This window comes from Aphelocoma coerulescens, chromosome 8 (genome assembly GCF_041296385.1).
Source record: "Aphelocoma coerulescens isolate FSJ_1873_10779 chromosome 8, UR_Acoe_1.0, whole genome shotgun sequence".
In the NCBI taxonomy this organism is placed as follows: domain Eukaryota; kingdom Metazoa; phylum Chordata; class Aves; order Passeriformes; family Corvidae; genus Aphelocoma; species Aphelocoma coerulescens.
This window is the reverse complement of record NC_091022.1, coordinates 8,266,341-8,283,093: the sequence shown is the minus strand read 5'-3', so window position 1 is coordinate 8,283,093 and position 16,753 is coordinate 8,266,341. Positions and strand designations below refer to the sequence as shown.

Sequence of the window (16,753 nt, the reverse complement as noted above, 5' to 3'; positions counted from 1 at the left end):
TCCCCGGCCACGTGACCGAAGGGCACGTGACGGCCCTCAGGCGGCAGCGGTCGTGATGGCGACCTACGTGAGCGAGCTGGAGGCGGCTAAGAAGAGCCTCAGTGAGGCGCTGGGCGAGAACGTGAAGCAGTGAGTGCCCTCAGGGAGCGGGGGATGCGGGTCTGGGCCGTCCCGCCCGGCTGGATCGGGGCTGTTGGCTGCGCGATCTGCCCGGCCCCTCTCGGCCTCCCCTGACCCCTCGCGTTTGTGCTGTGTCTGTGCAAAGCCTCTGCGCTGCTTCTGGGTGTGGGAACAGTGCTTTTCCTCCGGTGTCTGCACCGTTCCTAGAGGTGCTCAAGGAAAGACTGGGTGCAGCACTGAGTGCCGTGGTCTGGTTGACACCGTGGTGTTGGTAGGTTGGACTCAATGATCTCAAAGATCTGGAGGTCTTTTCCAACCGAATTGATTCTGTGATTCCCTGCTCTTCCCTAGGTACTGGGCCAACCTGAAGCTCTGGTTCAAGCAGAAGATCAGTAAGGAGGAGTTTGACCTGGAAGCGCGCAGGCTTCTCACGCAAGACAATGGTAAAAAAACACCTTGTGTGTCATTTCCCTGCCTTGCCCTGCCAGGCGTGGGAAGCTCCTCCCGGCTCCACGGAGCTTCCCGAAAGTGGAAAGTGCTGTGGGGGAAATAGGAGTTAAATAGGCAGCAATGGAGTTAAAATGGTGGGAGGTGCCCTGGCCTCCGTAGGGAAGTCCCTTTGTAACTCGGGCACTGAGAGGCAATTTGGCCATGCGTAAATGTGGTAAAAATTTAAAATATGCTGTTCCAGCAACCAGAAAGCCATTTTTTAATATCACTGTGGAGACACAGTCCTTTCTGTATTTTGCGTTTGGTTGTGGCCGAAGTAGGGGAGGGAACCCTGAATTCACCTAGGTGAGTTTGCTGCAGGCAGGTCCTTCCTGGCCTTTGGGAATGGCAGGTGGGAGTGCTGAAGGATGAGATTCCTTGATCCTTACTTCTCTGTGTGTCTGCAAACACTGATGGGCGTTGCTGAGCTCATTGTGAGGACTCCTGGCTTCCATATTCATGATCGCAGGGCAGGGAGCATGTTGGTGCTCAGACTCCAAAGAGGATCCTGTAACCCTCTGATCCTGCCTATGAAGTTATTTTCACTTTCTCTAGTGCACGATTACTCTATGTTCTGGTAAACCTCTGCATGGAAGTTCTGTTTTGTTAGAACCTGTTTGAGTTGACTTCATCTTTGTGGGGCTGATTCTCGTTTTGGTGGATTTTCTAGCAAAACCAAAAGCAGTGCAGTCTGGTGCCTGCATGGCAAGGGGAGACAGCTGCTCCTCCTCTTACTGGCTGAATACACAGAGACAAGTAGCTATAACACTTTATGTGTGTGTGTGTGTAACACTGAGAAGTGACCTAATTGTTTTCCATGCTGTGTGCAGTGTCTTTTGTGTTGTTGTCATAATAGTAGATTCTGGGCCCAATAGAAGTAAACTCTCAAAAAAAACTTAAATTGAAAACTCTGCCTTTGTAACTGAGCAGCTGGGGAGAACCCAGCTGTGGGAAAGAGCTTAGGGAGCTGCTTTAGGATGGCTTTGAGGGGGTGTCTGTGGGCACTGATGTGCTGCTAATGAGCTCTCTCTTTCTCCACAGTCCACTCTCACAATGATTTCCTCCTGGCTATTCTCACCCGATGCCAGATCTTGGTTTCTGCCCCAGGTAAGTCCTGAGAAGCCTCATTAAACACTGGGTGTAACACTGTGTCACTTGTGTGTTTGGGGTGTGTGTACATAGTACCCCAGTTTTCTGAGCCTTAATATTCATGGATTTTTTTCCACACAGGCAAAAAGGTAGCAAAATAGCGATTCAGCTGATTTCAGCAGAGATACTTCTATGACTAAGCTGTGTGTGCTTGGTTAGAGGCTGATGCTGGATGGCTGTCTGTGATAATCTGGTTTGATTTCTGGATTGGGTGTCTGCTGTGAGTTGAAGGGTAAAGGCAGATGCAGCTTTCTCTTTGATCTGCTTTGCTTACCACTTTCTCCCGCCTCTGTACTTTGTTCCTCTCTCTGCTGGGGAGGTCATTTTGGAGAGCTGGGTATTCCTGACTGATCTTGATTTCAAGTACATATCTGATAGAAAAGTGCTTACAGTGAGCCTTGGTTGAGCTATGACCAATTAACCCAATTGTCTGCAGATAACATTTTAAATTTTTGAGCATCTAGAGTAACATTTTAACTTTTTGAGTGTCTAGAATGGCTGTCCTCAGGGTTGCAGGGTGTATTTTGTTTGGTCTTCAAAAGAGCTCTCAACGCAGAGCTGTGGTAGCAAGGCCAATTGAGGTGCAATTTGCGATACGGAACTGCTGTGTAGGAGGGGAGAGAAAATTGTTACAGCTCATGGGACCTGAGAGATGAGTTTCTTGAGAGGACAGAATACCTGTTATGGAGGTGCCTGTTGTAGCTAGAGGAAGTAAAACCTGAAAAACTCATAGATGCCCACAGGTTTTTGTGTTGGAGCTGGTCCTTAACTGTACCAGCTGTGCTATTTAAATGTTAATCACCCTTACCTGCAAACTTGCTTTGTTTGCTCTTGATTGAACTTCAGAAACACCTTGTGTGTCCTAAACTTGTTCCCTTTAGGGGTCTGGACTCATGTAAATCAGAAGGTTTATGTCTGAATCTGCTGCTCCTTGCTTTCTACTTAGATTAATTAATTACAGATGGATTATAAAAAGAAAGCACAAGAACAGTGATTCCCCTGATTATTACCTGGAGCAGCTGAGTCTAAATGAGGAGGGGGAGGGAGACAGTGTCTGTTCTCTGAGCTCAGCACTGAGCTGCTGTGAGTGTTGAGGTAGAGTTCATAGCTCAGAGGTCCTGCTTCTGAGAGGCAGTGGTCAGGTTAGAGCCTCTTGCCATGTGACTGATGTTGGGGTTGTTTATTCCTGTGTGCACACTCTGGGCTTAGCTGTATTGAATGTCATTTGTCTCTTTAGCCAGTCTGTTTATGCCACTTAGTCATGGCAGCTCCTCTGCAGCTGTCTGGTCAGGATTTATCAGTAAGTTCTCCCAGGTGTCCCTTTTTCAAGGCTGTTTAGGAATGTGTTGAAGGTAGGAGCCCCAGCAGAGCAAGGTCCTGCTCCACAGGTGCCTTCCAAATGCTCATTATTTCCTGCCTGACCTTTAATTTCAAGTCCTTGGAGGAGATTTTCTCTTGTCCTGTTGCAGCTGTTCTCTTCGGAGCCCTTGAAGAACCCTGGTTGTAGTGGTTCAGCAGGTCAGTGATAGCATTTAGTGGTGAGCCAGCTGGCCATGATCCTTCCCCAGTGCTGGTCACCTCCAGGACTTTCAGGCAAGCTTCGGCTGGCTCTGTGTCCACAGGTTGCATAAGCCAGCTTGAAATAAGTCAGTTTAGTCATGGGTCTGTGGTCTTAAAGACATGGTTTGGTGCTGTGGAGCTAACAGTGCGTTCTGCTAGTCCCTTCTAGAGTCTCAGTTTTGCTGTCCACAGATGAGTGCAGAGTCTCCCAATGATTTGGGAGCTGATCTGTGCTGAGATACCTCTTTCTGGGCCACTGACTGGTAGATCTCACTGTCAGCTGTGTGTGGTGTAGGGTTGTACATGCAAGCCCAGGAAAATGCAGTACAAGTGGAATACTAGCTGTTAACATCTAGATTTCTTTTTCTTCCCCTAGATGCCAGTCTGACACCTGCTAATTTTTTTTGTGGTTTGTTTTTTTTTTCTCTCCTCCATGTAAGAATGGAAAGCTAACAGGCTTTTGTCTCAGCCACTGTCTTTTGGGTAGAAGGTGTTTACTTCATGATTCATGGAAAGAAGTAACTTTAAAGAAGTGTTTTTGAGGCACTTGGCACGCAATCACAAGGGTTACTGATGCATGTACTTTCCACCTTCATGTGAGAGATAAGGGGAAAGAACCATCCTTAAAATGCTATTTTGTATTAAAAAATAATCTTGTGGTCAGTGGTAAAATTGTACTTGATGTTGTATTGTATTGGAATAAGAACCCTTGGGGAAAATATTTTTTAGGAGTGATTATAACATATGTTGAACCATGCAAACAAACCCATCTGATCCCAATTTTGCTGCCTCTTGAAGTAGTGGTTCCACCTGGGATTTAGGGGAGCACTGGGTGAATGTGACCCATTTTGAGAATACTTTGCATTTCCTCCTCTCATCTGCTTAGGCTGTTGGTCACCCAAACTTCAAATCCCAGTTCCACAGCCTCTCTGGCATGGGACATTTAGGGCTTGGCAGTGGAGAGGGAGGGCAAAGTTGTGTTGTCTATTCTGATGTGAAGGATGACCATTTGGGGTCAGCTCTCCTGGCTGTGGCCCCTCCCAAGTCCTTGTGCACTGCCAGGCTCCTCGCTGGTGGGATGGGGTGAGGAGCAAAAAAGCCCTTGACTCTGTGTCAGGGTTGCTCAGCAGGAATGAAAACATGCCAGTGTTACCAACATTACTCTTAGCACAAATCCAAAACACAGTCCCATACAAGCCAGTATGGAAAATATTAACCGTCTTCCACCCCAAACCAGCACACTGGGATTTTTTCTTCCCCAAAAAAATCCATCAAGAGGAACTCTGGTTTAAATCCTTTCTTAACCTTGCATGGACTTGCTCACTAAGCTTACCTTGTTTGTTGGACAGTTGCAAGCACTCAGGTTAGCAGGGTTTCTTCAGTTAATATGTGTCTTGCTTGAACTGTTACCTCCTTTCTTAGCTAAATGTTAACAATAAAACTGAGACAATTGCAAACACTTGAGTTAGTGATGTAAGGATTTAATTTATTTAGTAGCAGTCTGGAGGCAATTAAAAGATGGTTCAGTGAATTAGAACTCATGTGGAATAACAGGACCATTTTATTTTATCAGGTTTGTCCGCAGGCTTTGCTTAGAGGGCTTTCAGCCGTGAGATGAGCTCAGTTGTTTGTGTTTGCTTCTCTCCAGAGTGTTGAGAAGGGAGGAAAAGTAAGAAAATGCGAGTGTGAGCAGAATATCAGCCAAATAGCAGCAGAATACCTGACCAAAACCCTTGTTCCTGCAAGAAGATTAAACAAACAACCCCCAAACTGAAGATCAAGTAAACGGGAGTGGGAAATGTGTGTTTTCTCTGCCTGTCTGCTTCCTTCTGTGGTGACTTTCTCTGTGTCTTTGTCCTTTCCTCATGTAGCATGTCAGGAAAACCTGACAGGCTCTGTCTGGACTGGCTGGTGCCATCGTGATGGTGCCATGCAGGCGTGGCAGTTCTTAGAAAAATGTTTTTTATCTGTTGCTGATCTTGGAAGGCAGAGCAGCAGCCATTGCTGTGGCTTGTTAAGGTCTGATTCCGTTGCTAGCAAGATTAAATAAAAGCCGCTGACATCTTCCACACCTGAGCCAACCCAGTGTTGTCATTTGTAGCCAGGAAGACAAGTACTGGTTTTCTTAGAATGCTAGAGGGAAATTTTGCTTTCTTCATCTAGTGCATCAGGCTTGGTAATATGAAAACCTGGAAAAGGAACCAAAAATTCTGCTATGGGTTCATTATAGTGGAGAATAGGAGATTGTATCTTATCTTTTCCGTGTTTTAAACTGAGTCTGGCTAAGTTCTTGTTAAATGTGCACATTGAGATTCAATTAAGTTGCATCTTTCAGATCTGCTGTCAAAGCCTAAAAATTTAATTGCCATTTAATTTAAAAGCTACTGCATTATTTTTTTAAAAAAGGTATTTTGAAAATTCAGACTTGGCTGTAACATTGTATCTGTAGTACATTGTCAGAGAAAAGAGTGTTTGCAATTTCCATCTCTATCCACTGCACTTTCTCTGGTCACACAGCTGAGGGTACTGTCACAAGTGGAGCTGTGTGAGACTTCTGGCAAGGAAGAAGGGCCTGGAGTGTGGTGACATTGGGAGCTAGAGGTGTGCTTGTATTGAGAGCTCTGGAATAGCACAGGTCATTTGTGTGTCTGTCCTTAGTGCACCTAATCTCCCCTGACGAGAAGGGGTCTGACCTGCTATGGAGGAGAGGAGGAAGAAGAATAAGACCTGTAAAGACCAAAACATCTGAGAGAAGTAGCATTGTTTTGATGATCCTGGGATCCTGATGATGGGCAAGTGCGGTCTTTGACGTGGTGTTCCATAGTGGTTTCCTATGTCCCATTATTAGGGCCTCTCCTGTGATGTATTGATGAGTAGTGACACCAGCCTTATGAGTTTCGGGGAGGTTTTTTATTATTGTTTAATTTCTTAAACTGACTGGTGGATTTTGACAACAGGGTTTGTAGGCTATGGGTTTCCACCTTTCTAATAGGACGTAGCTAAACTTCATGGTTAACTTTTTTTTATGTAGGAAGAATGTGCCATCTGTGTGTGTGTAGGTTGTTTCTAATACCTTCTTAGCAGCTGATCATTCAAAAACTTCACCTGAATCCTCTAGTTTAGCCTGTTCCTTACAGTCATGTATTAGAAATTTTTTTCCATGGCAGAGAACACTCTGCTTGTGCTCCAGCTGTGAGTGTGGGAAGCTGCCCATAGCCAAGGTCTTTTTGCCAGCTTAATTCCTTACAAACAGGGCTGTGGTATAACTGTATTTATGAATTCCTAACTACAGCAAATTAAACATAGTTAATTCTTGATTACAGCAAATTAACCATAGCTGTGACAGCCAGAGATCAACTCACAGATTGGTGTGAAGCTTGTGAGAACTGTGGCAGCCTGTTTGGAGCAGGAGAGAACCACAACCGGGTGTTGGTCAGTGCTCAGTGAGTGTGCCTGAGGATAGCCAGGTTGTGGGTGGTGAGATGTGGAAAGGCTGCTGTCACTTCTTGTCCCTGTCTAGAGGAAAAGGCAAATTCTGGCTGAGGTGTGGCCAGGGAATGTCTAAGACATTACTGTGCTGTCAGAATTGCCTGGCAGCAGAGCTTCAGCCTCTGCTTTGAAGGCAGCTGAAGTCCCTTCAGAGCTGAGCTGTCCAAGCTCCCTGGAGGTGGGCAGGGACCCAGCTCAGGGCATGCTCTGCTCCAAAGGAAAAGGATGCTCACTTGCAGTGCAAAACCAGGGAAGGAGGGTACTGGAGGCACAAAGCAGAGGCTGCCTCTGTAGCCACGAGAGGGCTGTCCAGTCTCTGAGTTGCACTTGTTCCCTGTCAGCGAGCGCACACAGATCCAATGCAGTGCTGTCTTAAACCCCAGTGTTCCTGAAGGAATTAATTGCTCAGAGATGCTGTAAACCTGTCAGCAGGAAATTTGCTGGGCTGTACTTTCCAAGTGCTGTGTGATTATCAGGATGTGGTTTGGCCTACTGTAGGTGTAGCTGTCAGACAGCATTCAGTGGACTTTTGAGCTGATGATGTGACCAAATATATTTATTTATTGGTACTAAACAGTAACCTCTTTTTCAGCTGTTCACTCACTGGTCACATTAGTGTCATCCTGCTCCTGGGCTCAGTGGCCTCTGCAGTTTTTCTCCCCTCTCCTTCTCTTCAGTGTAACAGAACAATCAGCTGTGGTGTTTAGTAAGGATCCATGACAAAGCTTGCTGAAGCAGAAGGGGGACTGGGGAGTCAGACTGCTTAATCCAGATAGTTTAACATTTGACCTGATCCAGTGTTGGAACCCTGGGTTTAGAGAATTTAGGTTTTTGGGATACAATTATATATAAGTGTAACAATATGGAGGATTTTGGGTGTGGATTTATGTCTTCTTCTTTCTCCTTCTTCACAAATCTGAATCCTCTATCATTGGGTCAAAAGTTCTGCATTGCGGGCATGAAAAGTTGGTAATTGGATTGTAAGTAAAAACATATTACTTAGCATGTCATAATTGGTTAATTTAGACTTTAAAAAGCTTGGAAAGTTAAAATTCACAGCCATTTTCCACCCTGACAACCTTGGAGGCACACTGTGCAGCTGTGCTAAAGATAAGATATAATAAACGACTAAGTCCGAACAAGAATTCTGGCGTCTCCTGCGTTGTAATCCAAACTCTGAGTAAAAGAACTTGAAAATACAGAAACAGAGAAAATTAATAATCCAGGAGTTGGTGGGAGGAGAATCCACCTCCAGGCAAGCTCTCTGCAAATGACTTTTTCCTTCCTTTTGGCTTTCATGACAGGCTGTGCTTATCTCTCTCCTTTCACTATGGGTTTTGTTTGGACAGAAATTGCTACATAAGTCATGGGTGATGAGTGAATCAAACTAGCAAAGGGCTGACAAAGGAAGAGAAGGGCTACCAAAAGTGTTCTCCCCTCGGAAGACCTTTCTCTGGGCTGTGGCTGTTGATTTTGGATTAAGGCTTAGCAGGTGGCCAAACGTTAAGGCTTTCATCCTGGCCCTAAATCAGCAACACCGAGTTACTTTTTTGGTTTTGTTTTATTTTTTCTTTTCCATTTGTAGAAGGTGCTGGATCTCTGCCATGGCCAGGTGGCTCTGCAACTAAACCTGGAAAACCCAAAGGGAAGAAAAAGATTTCTTCAGTTCGCCAAAAGTTTGATGTAAGTGTGTCTGTGGTTCTTGTTACACATCTCCCAGATTCTTAAAGCAAGTGATTTCCTATTTATTCAGGCAGTCAGACAGAATTCTGTGATTACCTCTGCAACCCAATGTGTTAGAAGCAAGATATTCCTTGGATGTAATGTTTTTAGAAGGTCCAGTTGTTCCAGAGCTGAAGATGCCTTTCAAAGGTGCTGTCTTCTGGTAGGTGGCATAGAAATGTGCAAGATCCAGTTCACTTTGCAGCAAAGGCTCTGTGCCTCCACCCAGCACTGTCACACCCCTGTTCTGCAGTTGTTTCTGTGCTGCCAGACCAGTGTGGAAGGGCCTGGTGTGACACAGATTTGGGATGAGGCATTCTCTTCAACAAGCAGGGTTTGATAAGGTGCATAGAGCCCTGCTAGGGACTATGATTAGGCACTGTGTGTGTGCGCTTGAGACCAGTGTTCCAGAGGGATGTGAGTCCAGCTGAAAGCTCCTTGTATTTAGAAATTGTTGAAATACTTTGCAGTGCTCACAGCTGCAACCTGAATTGTGATGTTCTGAATTCAGTCTGTGTTGCCTTGTCTGTCTTAAAACTTCACTGTAACTCTTCAGCAGCAAGTAGCTGAGAGTTTGAGAAGCAAGCTGTGGTGTAGTGGAAGGCTTAGAATTTGATTTGCTCAATGCCCCTACAATACACCAGATTTCTAGTGTGTGTTTATACACGTGTTCAGGAATGCTTGGCAGTAAGCACTGTATGAAGTGCATGTTATGATTAATGGACTAGTGGAATTCCTGAGTAGTGTGAACTTGGAAGTGCCTTGGGATTTCGTAATGTTTCCCTCACTGGTCAGAGTAACACTGTGAATGACCACAGGTCCATTCCAGTTGGCTTCTGCTCTCCCAAACCACATTCCTCTTGAAAGTTGCTTACGTTTTGAAGGTCTTTTTTTCCAGGCTTGTGACTTTCCTGTAATGAAAGCATAGGTCTTTAGAATTATGGGGAGGGAAACCTGCTTTCACATCAGTAGTGGATGAATTGGTTTTTCACTCTGAGTTTGATGCCACACTGTCCTTTGACTAAAGCAGCCCCCCTTTCTCCCTGGAAACTAAGATGTGAGAAATCGACTTTGCTGCATGTTCATTGTTCATATTTAAAGTCTGTGTTTGTCCTTGTGCCCCATAAGAGCCTTGCAGCAATCTCCATTCCAGAGCCGTGGGAGAGTTGTTGGGAGTATGATGAGTCTTGTTCCCTTGTGGGTTAGAGCTGGGCCAAGCACATATCTGGGCTCAAGGATCAGTAATTTACATTTGCTTTGTTACCCCCCCTTTATTTGGGGACTGAGGAGCCACCACAAGCACTGAGAGCTTGAGACACAGTGCAGCAAAAGATTTGTGCTGGAATATATGCGGCCTGGGAAATGCCACCTTCTGGTATGAATTCCTGTTCTGTGATGAGTTTTTTCCCTAAATAACCAAGTCAGTTCTGAAAAATAGTCATAATCCATCTCAGAATTAGTGGCTGCTCAGTAACACAGCTCTGCTTAGAGTAGTGAAAGTGCACAGGGAGACTGGAGTATGAAATTAGGGCTGGAATTGGTCTAAGTTTTAAGCATTAGAGAGATGTAAGAATCAATCACACAAGTTTAGAATCATGGGTTTTAGTCTAGAGGGAAACTGTACAGAGAGTAAGTAAATATACACCCTTCTGTACGAGAAATGACTAAATAGATGAGAACTCTTCAGCATGGAAGGAGGTGTCTGAGATGTGGAAGTCCAGTCACTGGCCTGGGTAATGTGAAAGGAGATAAAAAGGACAGTGGCTGACCATAGTTGGGACTCACAGGAGAATCAAACAAATCTAGCAGGTGGGGAGGTACAGAGCAGACCAGAGCAGGTGAGTCTTCATGTGGTGTGTAGAATTTCTGGCTGCAGTGTGTTGTGGATACCCAACGTTCAGGTGGTTTGGGGTGCTGCTGGACAAGTTCACTGAAAGCATACCAACACTGACTTAGCAATTTCTTCAGTTGCAAGTCATTGGGGGTTGGGAGAGTATCCTGGGGAGGATTTTAATGTTTTTGTAGGAGTATGCTTTCTGCTTGGAGAAGGGATGTCCCCTTGATGAACCAAAGGGTCTGAATGAATATTATCTTATGCTTTAATGTTGTGTTCATGACAGCACCGGTTCCAGCCTCAGAACCCACTGTCGGGAGCCCAGCAGTTTGTGGCAAAGGATCCTCAGGAAGATGATGATTTGAAGCTGTGCTCTCACACCATGATGCTGCCAACACGTGGCCAGCTGGAAGGAAGGATGATTGTAACTGCATATGAGCATGGGCTGGACAATGTCACTGAGGAGGCAGTGACAGCCGTTGTTTACGCTGTGGAGGTGAGGCTGGGCTGCGTGGCAGCAGTGGTCTCATGACACCAGCAGCAAAAGGCTCTGTGTGCAAGTCTGAGGCGTTGTCCCTCAGCATGGGGAGGAAACCTGCTGCTCTGATTGTTCTTCAATTGCCCTTTTGCCCCAGAGTAATGTGAGAATTGAGAGGCTTCCAGGTTTGTAGTGCCCTAGATGTAAAGTCTTGGACTTCTGCCTGCAAGTGTTAATTGTGAAGTACCTGCACAGTACCCCAGGCATGCTTAAGTAGCTGTTGTGGAAAATACTGTTCCTGTCACTTAAAAGCAGGGACGGAATGGGAATGCCAGTTTGACCAGTTCTATAAAAAGCAACCTGTTAAAGGCACAGTGTCTGGCCTGGCCGTGAAGCAACAGGATCAGGTGATATCTGCAGGTGAAGCCCTGGTTTGGCTTTGGCCATTGGTGGTGCCTCACTTTATGCATCCCAGGAATGACACAGCCACTGCTTGGAGCATTGATGTGTGGATGGCTTTCTGCACTCAGGATATGGAGGCCAACCTGAATTCCCCATCTGGGAGTGAGGCCAAATTTGGAAGTTGTCCGCTTGTTTTGTTCATATGATTCCTTCTCCATCACTTTTCAGGAAAATGAAAAAGATGAGTGAGTGGCTTTTCACTGTCATTTCAGGGCCTGTATTTCAGTTCAAGTGTAACATCTAATGTCAGTTACGAAATCATAACCTTAATCAGAGGTTGGGAATTTCCTAGCATTGAAGACACCCCTTTGACATTTGAAGCAGGACATCACATACTAAAGTATAGTTGCCAGGCTGATGCTTACAGTACTCACAAAGTGCCATGTTCTCCGTATCCATCTGCTGGATAATGAAAACATCCTGTAGCTTGTCCAGATACTGGTTCCCTTCCATCTTTAGGTCCTTGTGGTCATAGCAGCACTGCTTCTGTCTTGCCAGTTGGTGAGGCCCTTCTCCTAGCCATGAGTGTCCTACACATCACCGCGCGTCCTAAGATTTGGTTTTTTTTGCAGAACCATCTTAAGGACATTCTGGCCTCTGTGATATCCAGGAGGAAAGCCTATCGTCTGAGGGATGGCCATTTCAAGTATGCCTTTGGAAGCAATGTCAACCCTCAGCCATATCTGAAGAACAGTGTTGTTGCTTATAACAATTTAATTGAGTGGTAAGGAGCTCTCAGCACACTGATAATGTAAATGGATTTTGCTAGTCTTGGAATAACTCTATGGTTCAGTTCTTTTATTATTTTGCTTTCACACACTAGGAAGGCATTGGTATGGAGGATTGTACAGCTAAACAGGAAGTGAGAATATGGGGATTTCCCAGCACTGGACTGTAGGACAGTATTAGTATTATCTGTTCCTTACCTCTGCTTGTCCATTAGTTTATTACTGCTTTTTGGAAACTTCAGTAACACAGGAATTCTCTGCCTTTAGGCCTGGCTGTTGTACCATAGGATTGAAATGTCAGTGAGGACCTGCAGGACACTTCCATCCTGTTATTTCCCGCATCCAAATGTGTTTATGGTTCCTTGGCACATATTTCCACTTAGCAGAGCTTCAAGGTCCTCTTGTTTGGAGCCTCAGTGTCAAAGAGTTTGTGCAGTGCCTCTGGCAGCATGTGGGTATGAGAAGGCAGTTTTGCTTGCTTGTGGCAGCTTCTAGCAGCTGACAGGAGGTCGTGGGTGTTTTAAGATTTGGTTATAGCACTACAAACAGCTCTGCCTAATAGCCAGTGTTTCAGTTTAATGTTGTGCGTGCCTTAATTTTTATGCTGGATAGAAACTATTGGCTGCAAGGAACAGAAGTTGCACAGCTGAGACCATTTAAGCAGTGCTGAGGCATGTTGAGGATCTGTCCGCACTCTTTTTATCAAACTGGAATTTAAAAGAAATTTTTTTTAGAGCTGAAATAATTTTATGTACATATGGGCCACATCAGCTGGTGCAGAAAAGCAGGGCCCCTGCTGTGTGACTGCCACAGCTGGTGCTGTTTTTGTGACTGGGATGTCTTCCTGCCTTGCTCTGCCCCCAGCCCCCTGAGCAGCACGACGCCCTCAGCAGGTCAGAGCCTGGCCCCCCCGCCTGCTCCTGATGATGCTGAGCAGCAGGCAGCCCTGCTCCTGGCCTGCTCTGGGGACACTCTGCCAGCATCGCTGCCTCCAGTCAACATGTATGACCTCTTTGAGGCATTGCAGGTAAGCTGGTCGTGTCACACCTTCGTGTCACAGGCAGCATTGTCCTGGGTGCCAGCTGCCTGTCTTAGACGTGGTTTACATGCATGGAGGGGGATTTGTTTTCTCCTCCTGCAGTCTCTTTCCTTCTTTGCCTGGCAGATTCTTTGGCTTTGATTTGTTCCAGTGTTAACTCATGGTTTAATGCCTGTTCTGCTCCCCTTGGTCACAGAGCTGACGAGGAAATCCCTGTCTCACAGCTGTGCAAGAAGGGTGAACTCTTCCTCTGCAGCAAGACTGCAGTGATTATATCAGAACTGAGCTAGACAGGTTTTGACAGTGCTGCAGCAAAATAACTTACCTGGCATGTCCCTTCTTACTTCTCATGTTCCACCTGGGTACTTAGAGGAATACTTGGTCCTGGCATGCAGACCACTGTAGTGGATTAACTATGATCACCCCAACCCTGGGGAGGCATTTAAGGTCAGCTGGGTGAATTTTCATTGGAGATGTATGGCTGTGGTTCCCTCCCTCTCTGGCAGCTGTGGGGACATTGCCTACTTTGAATGTCTAAAATTAGCTGTGAGAAATTCCCCCTTGATGATCTCTGCTGTGAACAGGCCTTGGGATTTTGTTTCACAGCTGTGGATACAGACCACAGAGCTGTAATCAAAGAGTCATCTCGTGTTTAGTCAGAATTGTTGTTTCTAAGGTTTTGATGACCAATTATTGATTACCACCCCAAGAGCAAAATGACTATTTCCTTACCATGCCACTCCCTTAGAAAGTGGTGTAAGTTGGCTGGTGTGGCAGTGCTGGCAGGAGCAGCTCTCCCTGTGAAACAGCCTTTATTCCCACTCTGCAGGTCTGGCACCCAGAGCATCCTGGGGCAGAGGGAGGTTATTTCCTGGGCAATGTGGGGAAATGTCTATGGAAGCGTGCAACTTGTTTTCTAACATGCATTTCCAGGTGCACAAAGAAGTTATCCCTGCACACACAGTCTATGCTCTAAACATTGAGAGGATTGTCATGAAACTCTGGCATCCAAACCACGAGGAGCTACAGCAGGACAAGATCCATCGGCAGCGCCTGGCAACAAAGGAGGGCCTCCTGCTCTGCTAGAGCTGCGCCAGCCTTCAGGTGGCTCCAGCCTGTTCTGGGACTTGTCATTCGGATGCTCCTTACAAACCTGTGTCAGCATCTCCAGGATGATGTAATTTATGAGTCAGCTTTTCCTATGGAAATGTGACTGAGTTGTGGGACACTTCCTCTGCCTCCCCAGAGTCATGTGCCATGGAGTACTTACAGCAATGCCACTGAATTGGAAAAGAGAAACAAGACACATTTGCAAGGACTGTTTTTAGGAAAAATAAATGTGAGAGTGGAAAAGAGGTTTTTTTTAAATAAGGTGTGTTTTTGTCTTCTTTTGTGAGCATGGAGAATCTGCCTCCTTGCCCTCCCCTCTCAGGTAGTTTCTCTCCTGAGCTCAGACTTCAGAGGCCTTGTCCAGCTTCTGTTGTGGCTGGTGGGATCCTTTCCATTAATTGGTTATGGGGTGGCCTCTTGTGAAAATGAGTGAATTCTGTAAGCTGACCTGAATTGTTCCTCTTTTGCCAGAGGAACTTCTGATTAGACACTGTGAGAAAACAAGGCAAAAAGGGAATTGTCTTGGTGTTGGAGACTCCTTGGATTTGCAGCATGAACAAATCTCTCCTATCACCTCCTTGTAAAAAATATGCAGCCATGTATTACTTCATTATAAAAATATGCAGGCACACCTCTCCACATGGAAGATGTGCAGATCACTGTTTAAAAGGAGAAATTCCACCTGCTGGGTTTCAGGTGCTCTGCTGTATTCCTGAGTCAGCTGTGGGAACAAGCTTATTATAACATGAGAATTCCATTAAAGTGTCTTAATTACTATGTGACCTGGTTTTGACCTCACACGTGGAGGTACCTGCTGAAGTATGACTCACTTACTGTGCCTCCAGATTAGTGGAACTGAAACTGCTTGTTGGGGTTTTAGGACTTCTTCTGTTTTCTTTTTCTCTTAAAGAATTTTCCCCATACATGGTGCCAGGGGGACGAATTACTGGGTGCTTAAGAAAAACAAAAGACCAGGCCACAGGGGGAGGGGTCTGTCTGGCTACTCTTTTTCACCTGAGTTTGTGGGCTGTCTAGCGCTTGGATGGAGAGAGAGGCTGGAAGGAATTTGTCAGCACGGCAGGCTGCGGTTTTTCAGCTGCCTTCCTTCTACCAGAGAAACCCTGGGATTCCCAAGCCCTGGGATTCCCCTTCCCCACTGGGAGCCCGGCTGCGGCTGCCTTGCTCCCGCCAATGTTTCGAGCCTTCGCTACTCTGTAGCCCTGCACGCCCTGCCTGCTGAGACCTCCAGGCCGCAGCTCCAGAGTTCGATACATCTCATCTGCCACCCGGGATTTGTGCTCGTCCCTGCTGTTCCAGCCTGCTGTTCCTGAGGGTCTGGCCGGACACCGGGATCGGCTGCCCAGGGGTTTGTGAAGCCTTTGTCCCGTCCCTTCCCAGGATCCCAGGGCACCGGTGCTGCGTGCTCCCCGAGCTCGCTCCGGAGCGCCCCCTGCAGCCGCGGGGGAACCATCGCACCTGCCCTGCTCACCGGGAGCCGCCAGCGCCCCTGCCGGCTGCGAGCGGAACTGCACCCGAGGGGAAAGGGCCTGACAGCCGAGAAGGCTGGGACTGGGTTTGGGATTGTTTGCTGTTACTGCCACAGTTATTGTTGTTTGTTTGACTGGTTATACACATATAGATATATAATAGTAAAGAACTGTTATTCCTGTTCCTCATATCTTTGCCTGAAAGCCCCTTAATTTCAAAATTATAATAATTCAGAGGGAAGGGGGTTGCTTTTTTTTTTTTTCATTTCAAGGGAGACTCCTGCCTTCCTTGGAAGACACCTGTCTTTTCAAACAAAGACACAGCTTCTCAGGGGGAATGTGAAAGGGGAAGCTCATGGTTCCACTCCATTCTGGTTTTCCTATTTGGAATGTATTTGGATAGGAGACTTGTCATATTTCTTGTGAAATTTTCTTCTGAAGTTTTCTTCTCTGCTGTACCCCCACAACTGAAGAGGGTGCAGACCTGCGATGTTTCTTCCTGGTTACTGTTCTTGTAACTTCCTTTCCTGACCCCCATGTCTGTTCATGTTGGACCAGCGTTGTAATAAAGGGCTGTGCAGCTGTCATTGTGTTCCTGGCTTTCCTGCATCCCCTTTGGAATGTGTTGTGGAGTTAGGCAGGGCAAGAGGCAGTGTCTGGGCAGATATTGGTGGCTCTCTTCATGAGAAGACCACTTTAGGATTATGAAGAAACTGGGAAAGGCAACAACAGAGAACTGCAGGAGGGCCTAGCAGGATGGGAACAGTTGCAGGCAGTGTGTGGTTAAGAGGGGAGTGGGAGAGAAAAGATGGATGATTTCTTTTGGTACTGTTCTTTTGGCTGCTTTGTTTTTCTGTATTTAAGCTGGTCAAAGAGGGCCTGAGCTTAAAAGTTGACCTCAGTGGCTTTTAAAAGGTTTTTTTTTTTTAAACTTTAAAAAGTTTTTAAAGGCAGTGTTTAACCTTAGTAACTGTATGGTGGTGACATCATCGAGCCACCCGAAATACAGACTGTGGGGTGTGGGAGGGAGATTTCCCAGATAATTGTGATGCTTCTGGTATAAAATGAAAGCATTAAGTTTGTTTG

General features: G+C 46.1%; 1 protein-coding gene across 1 annotated transcript; it reads left to right on the top strand.

The window, feature by feature from the left end:
* The first annotated feature begins 3 nt into the window (after positions 1 to 3).
* TADA1 (transcriptional adaptor 1) lies at positions 4 to 16,254 on the top strand. The gene is made up of 8 exons (XM_069023744.1): positions 4 to 129; positions 472 to 563; positions 1,651 to 1,716; positions 8,393 to 8,490; positions 10,650 to 10,859; positions 11,876 to 12,027; positions 12,896 to 13,058; positions 14,004 to 16,254. Exons 1-8 carry the CDS (start codon positions 56 to 58, stop codon positions 14,154 to 14,156), a joined length of 1,008 nt encoding a protein of 335 aa, XP_068879845.1. The 5' UTR covers positions 4 to 55; the 3' UTR covers positions 14,157 to 16,254.
* Positions 16,255 to 16,753: the final 499 nt, after the last annotated feature.